This window comes from Elephas maximus, chromosome 2, assembly GCF_024166365.1.
Source record: "Elephas maximus indicus isolate mEleMax1 chromosome 2, mEleMax1 primary haplotype, whole genome shotgun sequence".
Lineage (NCBI taxonomy): Eukaryota > Metazoa > Chordata > Mammalia > Proboscidea > Elephantidae > Elephas > Elephas maximus.
Window position 1 is genome coordinate 17792140 of NC_064820.1, and position 13281 is coordinate 17805420.

Here is a 13281-nt window from a genome sequence, read left to right on the forward strand (position 1 = left end):
GGAACTGACTAGAGGGCAACGAACAACATAACCCAAGAACACACACGGCGCTGCGCCTGCTCCCCCGCGTCGAGGTGAACCGGTTCGCCGGTCCCGTCGGCTCCCGGTGTGGAGACGGTAACTCCCCGCCCTGGGGTCACGTGGCCTCACCCCAAGGCCAAGCCCGCGGCTGGGGGCCGGCTGTGGCCAGAGAAGAGCAGCCATCGCTCCTGCCCACATCCCTCGCTCTACAGCCAGTAAACCCCGCCCGCGGACGGCGACGCTCGAAGCGGAGTGTCACTGAAAGTCGCCCAAACACAGTAGCGCCCTTCACGCTCAAAGCCGCCTTCCTCCTGTTGGCTAGGACGCGTCCCACCGCTCTGCCCGGCTCCCTCCCGCTCCCGCTGACACGGATCTCAGGCACCGCCGCGGCGTCCGGGTGGCCGGCGGGGCCGGGCGGAGCATGCGCGGTGGCCAGTGGCAAAGCCTGCGCAGGCGCAGACGCCGGCGCCGCGTCGCAGCCTAGCGGCCCTCGGCCCCTCCCGCCGGGTCAGAAGCCGCGAGGCGCGCGCGGTGACGCGCGCGGAAGCGCCCTGCGGACGCTCTGACGGCGCCGGGAGGAGAGCGGCGGCGGCTACTGCCGGGCGCCGGACCGGAGGGCTGGGACCGCTCGGAGCCGGTGCGGCGGTGGCCGCATGAGTCGGGGGGCCATGCCCCAGCCCGGAGCGTGGCCGGGCGCGAGCTGTGCCGAGAAGCCGGCGCGGGAAGGGGGCGCCGCGTCCCCGGGCCCCGCGAGAGGTCCGGCGCGCGAGGGCTGGAAGGCGGCGGCCGGCGGGCAGCCCCGGCCTGCGACGCGGTGCCTGGCGGAGCAGTGAGTGCGCGTGACGGGGCGGGAGGGCAGCGGGCCCGGGCCCCTCGAAGGCTGGGGCGGGCGGCCCCAGAGGACAGCTGTCGGGGAGCGGGGCAGGTCCGCGGAGGCCGCCTGGGCATCCTCAGGTCTAAGCTCGGTCGTAGGCGACTAAGGAACCAGAGCTCGTGTACAAATGCTTTTCGGAGTGCCCCCTCGGTTCTGGCGACCAGTTGTCCGCGTCTGTGACATCTGCCTATCTGTAAAGTTGCAGAAAGCCCCAGAAACTTGGGAAACAAACCCGAGAAGCGTTATGTAGCTAACTCGCAGTAGATCATTTCTCCAGCCTGGTACGGGAAGAGAGTCAGGTCGCCCCTGTCACAGCCACGTGAAAACTGAGCCACAGCCGTGTTTGTTCTTGGAAGGCAAGTTGGTGCTTGGGGACCGTCCCACCTGTCGGACGGACTTTGGAGCTTGACTGGATTCCTTTGTCTCCTTTATTTTTAAATAGGAACGTCAGTGCTGGTTAATTAAACTCCATACTGAACTGTAAAGAAAAATGACAAAATTTGGAGTGTAGTGTTCTGCTGAAGGTCTGGGGATAGAGATAGGAGCAGAATATAAACTTTCCTACCGTTTGAAGTCCCAGGCACAAGTTTAGAATTCTAAAATTGACGAAATTGCTCAGGTAACTAGTTTGACAGATATCTTAATTGGCCTGAAACTTGAATTGTAAGGTGTGTTCATAGAAGCCTTTTTTCCCCCTCTGTGTTTCCTAATAAGGGGTCTTTGGAGGCCCGATATGCAGATACTGTGTAATAATAACCTTCATTTGCATATGACCTTACAGTGGGCTTTCAGATTCTCCTTTATTGAGCTCCCAAACCCCTTGGGATGGTAGTAGTTACACTTAATAGGCTAACAGCTACTGGGAAAGAAAGTCTTAGAATAGGAGGTCTCCTGCCCCTGAAACTAGGCAGGTAGCCTGAGGTAGTGCAGCTGGCCAGGTGTGGACCTTGGTGACCTGAGGAGCTAGTGCCCATCTCTGTTGGGAACTGGGTTCACTCAGCCTGTTTTTGCTGGGTCATCTATATTTAAATTATCCGGATATCCTGACTTTCATATGAAATCTCCTGACTTTTAAATAACCAAAAAAAAAAAAACAAACAAACCCCAAACAGTTGGTTCGGGCTCACGGTGATCTCCATGTCTGTCAGCTCCATAGGGCCTTTCAGAGGTAGATCACCAGGCCTTTCTTCTGAAGTGGCCTCTGAGTGGGTTCAAACTGCCAACTTTTCTGTTAGTCTTTGAACAGTTAACCATTTTCACCCACCCAGGGACTCTTGACTTTTAAATCGTGGCTGTAATTTTTTTTTTTTTTTTTTTTAGTTGAAAACACTGTGCAGGCCAGGTGTGAGCTGATTCAGCCTGTGGCTACCAGTTTGCTCTCTGGGTTAGACACTTACCCCAGACCCTGCCTGGGGCTGAGTAGGAGAGTCTATGCCTCTGCCATTCCACGCTGGCCAAATGCTGGTTCCTAACTGCTGACTAAGCACCTGGCTGCTGCTGCCTTCCTCCTGTCATATTCCCTTAGGTACTGCACACTCACCTCGGCCTGAACAGTTCCATGCCCCGAGAGACGTAGAAACAGTGATGCCAGGACCGTGTTCTCCAGAGTACATAGGCAGAGTTACATGGCCAGTGTTCTTGCTCAGTGTGGTTCCCGGAATCTGAGTGTCTGGGGAAATGGGCCATGATGGGAAGGAGCGCTCCTTCCTGATAAAAAGTTTTGGTGGCAGAGGTGCCTCTTCTGTCTACTGTCAGTAAAATTATAGACTTAGAGCTGAAGGGAGTCTAAACATCCCAGCCTAGGCTTCTCATTTTACATGTTAGGAAACTGCATCTGAGATTCATTAGTGCAGCTTGTCCAGGGCAACACCAGCAGTGCCCTGATGCCTGGGTGGGAGCCTTTTCCCACCCTCCGCAGCTTCCCCAGCAAAACCAAGCAGAGTGTCATGATTTATTGTGGTGGCATACTTCATGTTTTTCATTCTCGGAATGCCTGTTTGACTTTGTGGTTTATTTAGCAGCTCAATTTCTTTTTCTTCCTGCCTCCGTTGCCTTTGATTATTTCATTCCCCTTTAACTCTCATGGAGCGCTGGTGGCGTGGTGGTTAAGAGTTTAGGCTGCTAACCAAAAGGTCAGCAGTTTGAATCCACCAGCCATTCCCTGCAAACCCTATGGAGCAGTTCTACTCTGTCCTGTAGGGTCACTATGAGTCGGAATCCACTCAACGGCAGTGGGGTTAATCCTCATAAGATGGTAGAAACAAGAGAAAGGAGGTGAATATAATTTTCGGATACTGACTTTTGCATATCACATCTTAAGTTTTGGACTTTCAAACCTATTTCCATCTTTCTGGGTCAGCTGCCTATGGGTATTGGGCTTTTTCTCTTTGCTTTATGATGTTTTCTCAGAAAGACTGTATTGTGTCATGTAAATATATTATTTACTTTGCAATATAGTACGTGTACGTCATTTTCTACATGATGATATATGCAGCCTAATAGTTGAGCGTAAATTTTAAGTAAATAGTACAATGCCTTAGCTGGGACTTAAAATAGTTTTTCATTTCTGTGACTTTCTGTTTTGGAGTCAAGGCCTTACTTCCCACCCAGAGAGTTGAGTTTGCCTCATATGGAAATTGAATAAGGTATTCACACCTGGAAATGTGAAACACCATCTGACTGAAAATATTTTGAGATATCCCACGGAGTCATTTTTAATTCATTCAGTGGACAATAATTATGGATATAAATCATAACCTAGCTTTTGAACTGTTAATACATTTTGAGATGTGACTCTTTGAAGGGTGTGGTGATGGGTAGGGGAAGGGATGGCTCATTTCCTAGGGAGTACAATAGGAGATTCTGGTTCCTTTTGACTAAGCTCACCACATTTCTTGAGGGAGAAAATTAGGGGGAAGAGAGACATAAAAATCTTGTAGACAAGCTGTTTTCTAAATCTCCTTCTTGATTTGCTCATCAGAGAGCTGTGGTTGCTGGCATAGCCGGCACAAGCAGTAAGGATGACTCACGAGATGACTTAGGGTCCCATTTGAAGAAGTCTTAGGTCAGATTTAGTTGTCTTTTCTTCTTGAAGCTCTCTCTGCTCCTATCAGCTGGTCTCCTATGCTCTATCCCCTGCCTCTCTAACCGCCCGTATTTGACACTCATACTGTATATGGGCCTTGCTCTCAGCTAAGCTAATCCATACCAAGTTGCTTGAGGACCAAGATGATCCTTGGGCATCATTGGTGGCCAGGCCAGAAATGCTCAGTGAAGAGAACTTACTTCGATCCTTCTCTGTCTACCTGACGGTGGGACAGGGTTTGAAGCTGGGGTCCAGGGCTGGCTGTGTGTGTGGGCATATGTCTGTGAACCCCATTGAAATTGAAGGCAACCTTTTATGTGTATTTATGCTTTGGCGTGAGGTTCTGATGAAACCTATGGCATCTCAAAGAGACCGTGAACAAAAAGCATTATACCGTGGTTTTTGGTTGTTGCTGTCCAGCTGTTCACCTTAGCAGCCACTGGAGGATGGGGATAAGGTATGTTTGATGTGGAGGTAACAGCTACTCCCTCCTGTCCTGCTCCCCACCCTGCTCTAGAGTCTGCCCCAGGGTCCAGAGCTGCTCCAGGGCCCAGATATCTCTGAGAATACAATCTCATTGTTGAGGGTGGCTGGGTTGTCCTCAGGTACCTCTGGAAGTCACATGGAGTAGCATGAGCCAATCATTGAAAGCCCACTGACAGAAGCGGGGTGGAATTTTGGCCTTAGTGCTGGTACTTTCCTGCATTTGATGTGTTGTTTACCCATCCCTACAACTGCCAAGTGGTGGAGAAGAGCTGGGCTGAGTGGTCTTTGCTTTTCCTGTGCCTGTGTAGGAAGGTGCCTTAGTGTCACCCTGGTTGGTGCTGCCTCATCTATGCTACCTGGGCCATTAGTCTTCTAAGACAGGCCAAGTTAAGTCTCAACTGAAGGATTCAAGTCCAGAGAGCTGAACAAAACCATACTCAGCTTAACTTTTTAGACAACTAAGGGGAATTTGGAAACCCTGGAGGCGTAGCGGTTAAGAGCTACAGCTGCTAACCAAAAGCTTGGCACTTGGAATCTACCAGGTGCCCCTTAGAAACTCTATGGGACAGTTCTACTCTGTCCTGTAGGGTCCCTGTGAGTTGAAATCGACTAGATGGCAACGGGTTTGGCTTTTTGGTTTTAAGGGGAATTTGGTGCAAAGGCTATAATGTTGTGTTATTGTGTGCCGTTGAGTTGATTCCAATTCATAGTGACCTTATAAGACAGAGTAGAACTGCCTCATGGGGCTTCCTAGGCTGTAATCCTTCTGGGAGCACATCACCAGGTTTTTTCTCCTGTGGAGTGACTGCTGGGTTCAAACTGCTGGCCTTTCAATTAGCAGCCTAGCGCTTAACCGTTCCGCCCCCAGAGGTCCTATGATGGTGTTATTAAAATCCTGTCTTGCTAGCTTGGCATATATGTTTGAGTTGATTTTCTTTATATTATATGTCTACTTGAACCAGGAATTGAAAAATTGATTTCATAGAAATGTTTTCTGCTTCACTGAACTCTGTTTTTAGCATATAGTTCATGGGAAAGGTATTAATTTTGTCCATATGTAGTGCACATTGTTTTAATAAGTTTTCAAATATGTATATCAGTTGTCTGTCATTTCGTCGTACTGTGGCGGCTTGCTTGTTGCTGTGATGCTGGAAGCTATGCCACCAGTATTTTCATATACCAGCAGGGTCACCACTGGTGGACAGATTTCAGTGGAGCTTCCAGACTAAGACAGATGGAGAAGAAGGACCTGGCGATCTATATCAGAAAAATAGGCCAATGAAAACCTGATAGATAGCAGCAGAACATTGTCTGATACAGTGCTGGAAGATGAGCCCCTCAGGTTGAAAGGCACTCAAAATACAACTGGGGAGGAGCTGCCTCCTCAAAGTAGAGTTGACCTTAATGAAAGGAATGAAGTTTTGGTACCTTCCTTTGCTGAGGTGGATGACTCAAAATGAGAAGAAACAGCTGCAGACATCCATTAATAATCGGAACATGGGATGTACAAAGTAAGAATCAAGGAAAATTGGAAATTTTCACAAATGGAATGCTTGCAGATCGATACCGTAGGCATTAGTGAGCTAAAATGGACTGGTATTGGCCACTTTGAATCAGACAGTCTTCTGGTCTACTATGCCAGGGATGGAAAATTGAAGAGGAGTGGCATTACCTTCATCATCAGAAAGAGCATTTCAAGCTCTGTCCTGAAATACAATGCTGCCAGTGATAGGATAATATCCATACACCTACAAGGAAGACTGGTTAATATGACTATTCAAATTTACTCAGCAACCACTGATGCCGAAGATGAAGAAATTGAAGATTTTTACGAAATCGGTCAAACATGCAGTCAAGGTGCATTGAAAAGTACTGGTGATTGGAACGCGAAAGCTGGAAACAGTGAAGAAGGATCAGTAGTTGGAAAATGTGGCTTTGGTGATAGAAATGACACAGGAGATTGAATGACAGAATTTTGCAAGACCAACGACTCATTCATTGCAAATACCTTTTAGCGACTATACACGGGGACTCCACTGGATGGAGTGCACAAGAATCAGGTCAACTACATCTGTGGAAAGAGACGATGGAGAATCTCAATATCATCAGAACAAGGCTAGGGTCAAGCTGTGCAACATGCCATCAACTCCTCACATTCAAGTTCAAATTGAAGCTGAAGACAATTAAAACAAGTCAACAAGAGCCAAAATACTACCTTGAGGATATCCTGCCCGAATTTAGAGACCATCTCAAGAATAGATTTGGCCCATTGAACACTAATGACCGAAGAGCAGATGAATTGTGGGATGACATCAAGGACATCATACATGAAAAAAGCAGAAGGTCATTAAAAAGAAAAGACCAAAATGGATTACAGAAGACACTCTGAAACTTGCTCTTGAATGTAGAGTAGCTAAAGCAAAAGGAAGCAATTATGAAATAAAAGAGCTGAGCAGAAGATTTCAAAGGGTGGCTTGAGAAGACAGAGTAAAGCATTATAATGAAATGTGCAAAGACCTGGAGTTAGTAAACCAAAAGGGAAGAACATGCTTGGCATTTTTCAAGCTGAAAGAAATGAAAAAATTCAAGCCTAGAATTGCAATATTGAAGAATTCTGTGCTTGCTGAAAGCAAAGAGGACTTGAAGCACTTACTGATGAAGATAAGAGACCACAGCCTTCATTATGGATTATACCTCAACATAAAGAAAACAAAAATCCTCGCAACTGGACCAATAAGCAGCATCGTGATAAATGGAGAAAAGATTGAAGTTGTCAAGGATTTCATTTTACTTGGATCCACAATCAACAGCCATGGAAGCAGCAGTAAGGAAATCAAACGATATATTGCATTCGGCAAATCTGCTGCAAAAGACCTCTTCAAAGTGTTAAAAAGCAAAAATGACCCAAGCCATATTTTCAATTGCCGCATATGCATGCGAAAGCTGAACAATGAATAGGGAAGATCAAAGAAGAATTGATGCCTTTTAATTATGGTGTTGGTGAAGAATATTGAATGTACCCTGGACTGCCAGAAGAATGAACAAACCTGTCTTGGAAGAAGTACAGCCAGAATGCCCCTTGGAAGCAAGGACGGGGAGACTTCCTCTCACTTACTTTGGACATGTTATCAGGAGGGACCAGCCCCTGGAGAAGGATATCATGCTTGGTAGAGTGTCAGCAAAAAAGAGAAAGACTCTCACAAGATGGATTGCCACAATGATTGCCACAGTGGACTCAAACATAGCAAGGATTGTGCGGATCATGCAGTACTGGGCAGTGTTTCATTCTGTTGTACGCAGGGTCTCTATGAGTCGGAACCAACTTGACAGCACCTGAGAGCAACAACAAAAGGCGAAAAATTGAATGATGCAAGAAACATCAAAATAAGATGGACTACACAGAGTCAGTATACCAAAAAGAATTGGTCCAAGTTCAACCGTTTCGGGAGGTAGTATATGAACAAGAACCAATGATACCGAAGAGAGAAGTCCAAGCTACACTGAAGGCATTAGCAAAAAACAAGGCTTCAGGAAGTGGCAGAATACCAATTAAGATGTTTCAACAAACGGATGCAATGCTGGAAGCGCTCACTTATCTATGCCAAGAAATTTTAAAAAGATCCATATTCATGTCCGTTCCAAAGAAAAATGATCCAAAAGAATGTGGATATTATCCAACGATTCCATTAATATCACACACAATAAGATTTTACTGAAGATTGTTTAAAAAGGGCTGCAGTGGTACACTGACAGGGAACTTTGAGAAATTCAAGCCAGATTCAGAAGAGGTCGTGGAACTAGGGAAATCATTGCTGATGTCAGATCGAGATTGGCTGTAAGCAGAGAAAACCAGAAGGATGTTTACCTGTGTTTTATTGACTGTTGGCTCTAACAGTTGATATGCAGGTCTTTGGAGCAAGAGGCCCCAGTTATAATTTAGTACGCACATCCTATAACTTACTCAGCCTGGTATTTAACCTCTCAGTGGGAACCGACGGCAGTGGGTTTGGTTTTGGTTTTAATGTGAAGAATAAAATATTTCATCTGTAGCTTAGGAGAAAATGGATAAATCCCGTTTGTGAGAACTTGTAAACACACATTTTAAGGTATTCTTCTACAGCTGAATTGGAGCCCTAGTGGCTCAGTGGTTAAGAGCTCAGCTGCTAGCCAAAGTTGGCAGTTCATGTCCACCAGCTGCTCCTTGGAAGCCCTATGAGGCGGTTCTACTGAAATCGACTCGACGGCAACAGCAACAATGGGGCTAAATTAAGAAATTTCTAAGGAGGAGTTTTTAGTATTGTGGTTTTAAAAATTTAACTCTGTTGTGTAACTAGTGTGCTCACGTGCTGGGATCTCCCAGGTACATTTAATGCTTTGTTTTACCTGTGTTCTTTATTACGTTTCTAGCTGCCTTTCCTTTTTCTAGAAGGACAGGTTTTGCTGTCTTATTCTTTCGTTCCTCTCTAGGGAAAGGCAGGAGTACCTTTTGGAGATGATAGAGACTTTTTCTCCGGCTCTCTTCTGTGTCAAATAGCAGGCATCCACCCAGCCCCCACTTGACAGCTACTTGCGAAAGGTTGTCAGATTTCTGAAACTGCTCAGCATCTGTGATTTTATCTTATCTTGTAAATATCCTTTTCCTTTCATTGTTTCACTGTGTTCCCAGAAAAATTCAAATCAAACCTTTATTTCAGATTCCAAACTTTAAATGTAATTTGTTTCATCTTTTTGATACATTTATTATTATAGTAGCTCTGACATCTAAAAATACTAAATTAAAAGTTTATTGGATTATATGTTTTTAAAAGAATTGTATCATTTTAATTTTTCTCATCTTTTTTTCTATTACTTTTTTTTCCACAATTGATTGGCCTTAAATTAGATGTGTGACTATTCCATTCTGGCGGTTAAATGTCTTCCTTTCTGACCATATTGTTTGGGCTTTGTTGCTTAAACTTAAAATTTATCGTTTCTGCAAGGAGATCCAGCTTCGGGATCGTTTTAAGGGTTGCCTTTAAGGCCATATTACAATTTCGGTGTGTGTATGGTGGTCAGGGAAGTTGGCAAACGCTGGTGCACAGGGTCTGAGCGAACTCTAGTAGTGGCTAAAGTCATTTGAATATACCCTGGGCCTTTGCTGATTTCTCTTTTGCTTTTTTGCATACCCTGAATCACTGCTTTCTGTTTCTGATAATCTCCCATTCTACTCTGTCTTCTCTTTGCATTTAGTTTTGCTTGTTCTGCTGTTCGTCGCCCTTCTGTCCCCCCGCCACCCGCCCCACCCTGCCTTGGCTTTTGTGAGACTTTGTGGCTGTCCTGAGAGGTGCCTGCTTAGAGGAGCTCCTCTGGGCACTGGCCTTGTGATTGCGTTTGGGTTACTTTGTGGAGCAAAAGAGGACAGCAGTGGAGCCGGATGTGCACGCGGGATAGCCACGGAATTCTCCTCAGGGCAGCCCTACGGACAAACAGGTTCACAGGCTGCTAGAACTCAGAGCTGAAAGAGAAACCGTGCCGGTCACATAGGTCGTGTCCACTCCTGTCCTTCTGAAAATGAGGAAACCGAGGCCACGATTGTGGAAGTGGCTTGCCGAAGACATACTTCTGCTAGTTATATTATGAAAGCGATCCACTTATGTGCCTACTTGAAAGGATCAAAATTTTCCTCTTTCTTTGATCAAGCTAGAGAGAAGGCTGAAAGATGTCATTAAGTTAGCAAGGGAAGAATTAACACGTTTAGTCACTTTTTATTTTAGGTGTTTGAGGCACGGTTGCTGTGAATCTGGTTTCTGTTTGCTTTTAACTCTGGCACTGGCTCCATGGTGTCATCACACGTTTTACTTGAAATCTCACTGGAGTCAGAGCACATGGAAAGTACCTTTCCCTGACATTGTCACCTCACCCCACCACATTAAAAAAACAAGCATGCTATGCTCATCCTCACGCCTGTACTTAGTGAGGAAAGAAAGTATAAGAAAGGGTCTTTAGCCAATTCTTTAGTTGTACTCTGTACCAGTGGATATCTGTGACGATTAATAACAGTACCTTTTTTGAGGGCTCAGTATTTTATGTGTGTCAATTTATCTCTCACAACAATGGTGTGAAGTGAATACTCTTGCTGTCCTTTTTTTTAGGTGGGAAACTGAGGCGCTGAGAGGTGTAGTTACTTTAGTTACAAGGCTGGTAAGGGCTGACGTGAGGAGTGGTGAAGCCGAGTCCTTACTCGCACCATTGTGGTCCACACAGGGGTCTTTCACACAGCAGGCGTCATGACGGGTTAGGTGAGAGGGGGCTGGGGTATGTGAGCCATTCCAGCAGAGGGAACAGCCAGAGCAAATTACAGGTGTAAAACCGCAGGGTCAGGGGTCTGGACTGAGTGTGGGTTGTGTGTAGGGCAGTGGTGAAATTCGGGCTAGCACAGTGGGTGAGGTCCAGATTTAGGCTTTAGTGCCCTGCATGTTTAGTTCCCCAGCAGGAGGGGGCAGGGGAAACATGTTAGACTCCCTGTCCCAGCCTCTCTCACCACACGCCCTTCTTGTGTCTCTCTCCCCCTTCTCTCTCTTCCCCAAGCTGTGCAGGGTCATGTCCTAGGAGTTGTAGTGATAAGGGAATCGGAGCTGGGGGATCTCAGGTTTCTACTTCATTCCATTTTTTGCAGCCCGGCACCTCCTCCTCCCTGTAGTCCATTCTGTCAGGATCCTCCCGTTCTGTGGAGGGTAGGGGTGTGCTGTCATGGGGAGGAAGTATAGGGAATTGGCGCTGAGAACTCCCTGTGTGACGTCAGCCAGTCCCCTATTTTCAGCTCTGTGTGTCACTCGTAACATCTGAAGTACTTGGTGCCCCCATTCCCTGAGCTTTTTGGGGGTTCTGCTGGGCTTACTGGTTCTGCCTTCCAGCAAATGCCCACCCCACCACCATTGGCATTGAGGCTCCTTGTGCTGCCTCTGGTCTTGCCTTCCAGCAGACGTCCACCCCACTCCATTGGCATTGAGGCTCCTTGTCCTGTCCCTGGCCTTGCCTTCCAGCAGACGTCCACCGCACCCCATCGGCATGGAGGCTCCCTGTCCTGTCCCTAACCTTGCCTTCCAACCGATGCCCACCCTACCCGCATTGAGGCTCCCTGTCCTGTCCCTGTCCTTACCTTCCAGCAGACATCTAGCCCACCCCATCGGCACTGAGGCTCCCTGTCCTGTCCCTGGCCTTGCCTTCCGGCAGACGTCCACCCCATTCCATCTCAGCATTGAGGCCTCCCCGTCCTGTCCCTGACCTTGCCTTCCAGCTGATGCCCACCCTACCCGCATTGAGGCTCCCTGTCCTGTCCCTGGCCTTGTCTTCCAGCAGACATCTACCCAACCCCTTCGGCATTGAGGCCTCCCCATCCTGTCCCTGGCCTTGTCTTCCAGCAGGTGCCCCTCTGCTGACATTTACCATTCCTTTTGTCCACTTCCTGTTTTCAGATTTCAGCAAAGATAGAAGTGGTATTTCTGTTTCCCGTCATTGTCATTTTGGAGTGAATCTTGAAAGGAGAATGGGCCTTCATAAAACCAGGAGTACTGTTCTTCAGCTTTGTTGAGCATCTAGTGGGAGTTTCTTCCTGTCTTGTTAATACGCTAAATGCGATTGGAGGCTCTTTAGGAAGCTCATGGAATGAGTAAGAAGTCATGAGTAGTAATGGCAGTTATTCAAAGGGAGGGGCCGGGTGTGGGGCAGTGGAGATTGACTCCACAGCGAATGGGTCGCTGCTTGAATGTGTGAGGAGGGGACAGGAGGACCCTAGAGGAGGTTTTCAGCTTGGCTTAGAAGAATTGAAGCTCTCTTATCCTTGTTTTCTAGAGTAGTTATTGTAGAATTTGCTTCTGACGTATAAATGCTTTTGTTAGCACGTCTCTGTTCTTGGACCGTGGTGGAATCACTTGCGGAGGCTCGTTAATGAGGCCACATGCTTGGATGCCTGGATATATATTGAGGCCTTAAGAGAGGTTGCAGTGAAAATGGCCTCAGCCATGTGTCGAGTGGAGTGACGTGAGGTGTCTTATTTAAAATAAGAAACGTGGAAGTGGAATAAGGTGGTGAGATAGAAGCACAAGCATCTAGGCCCCTATTTTATCCCATTGTCATCCGCTCATGTGAAAAAAGTTAAAACTTTAGTGTCTTATAAAATTTTTAAGCAGCTGTATATTGTGGTAAGAGGGAAACTGTCAGTGCAACACATTTTTGAAATGTCTAATTTGGTGTGATTTCAGCGAGGAGGACATGTATCGTGCTGCGGATGAAATAGAAAAGGAGAAAGAATTACTTATACATGAAAGAGGGTCATCAGGTATGTCTGGAATTGTTTTATTTATAGAGTTCTTACTGTTTATGATAGAAAAGTGACATTAAATTGGTATTTCCATTTTTATAAAATATTAGGTGTACTTCCTTGGGAACATTTTTATGCATGGTCTTATCTACATCAGATGATTTATTTTGCCAGAGGACGTCGGGGGAAGAGTGTTTCCTGAGGTTTTGAAATTTTAACACCAGTGTTCTTCCTGTGTTCTTCACATTCCTATCTTTTCTGCACCTGTGAGCATTGTTTTCTTTAATGTCTTGACACTGTCCTCTCTCAGTTCTTGATTTCCTTATATTTTTAGAGGGAGAGATGCTTTTTGAAGTACACTATTCATTTCAAATGAAGGGCTTGTTAAGAAGTTGGGCTCGCCCGTCTTTGCATGCAGATGGCCATGTGAATCTGATTGATAAGATGGGACGATCCTGCAGTTGATAGTGCCCTTTCTGTCATTGTTTTCTGATTTAGGGTTAGAGCTCTCCTCTG

General features: G+C 46.5%; 1 protein-coding gene across 2 annotated transcripts in view; it reads left to right on the forward strand.

Moving 5' to 3' along the window:
* Positions 1-524: 524 nt before the first annotated feature.
* The window catches only part of OTULIN (OTU deubiquitinase with linear linkage specificity), a 39532-nt gene continuing 26775 nt past the window's right edge, over positions 525-13281 (forward strand). Inside the window, exons 1-2 of one of the 2 annotated variants that reach the window (XM_049861301.1) lie at positions 525-850; positions 12707-12783. In XM_049861301.1, coding sequence (XP_049717258.1) covers positions 675-850; positions 12707-12783 — 253 coding nt within the window. In that variant the 5' untranslated portion in view covers positions 525-674. The remainder of the gene's footprint in view (positions 851-12706; positions 12784-13281) is intronic. The other variant, XM_049861296.1, reaches the window with a different exon arrangement.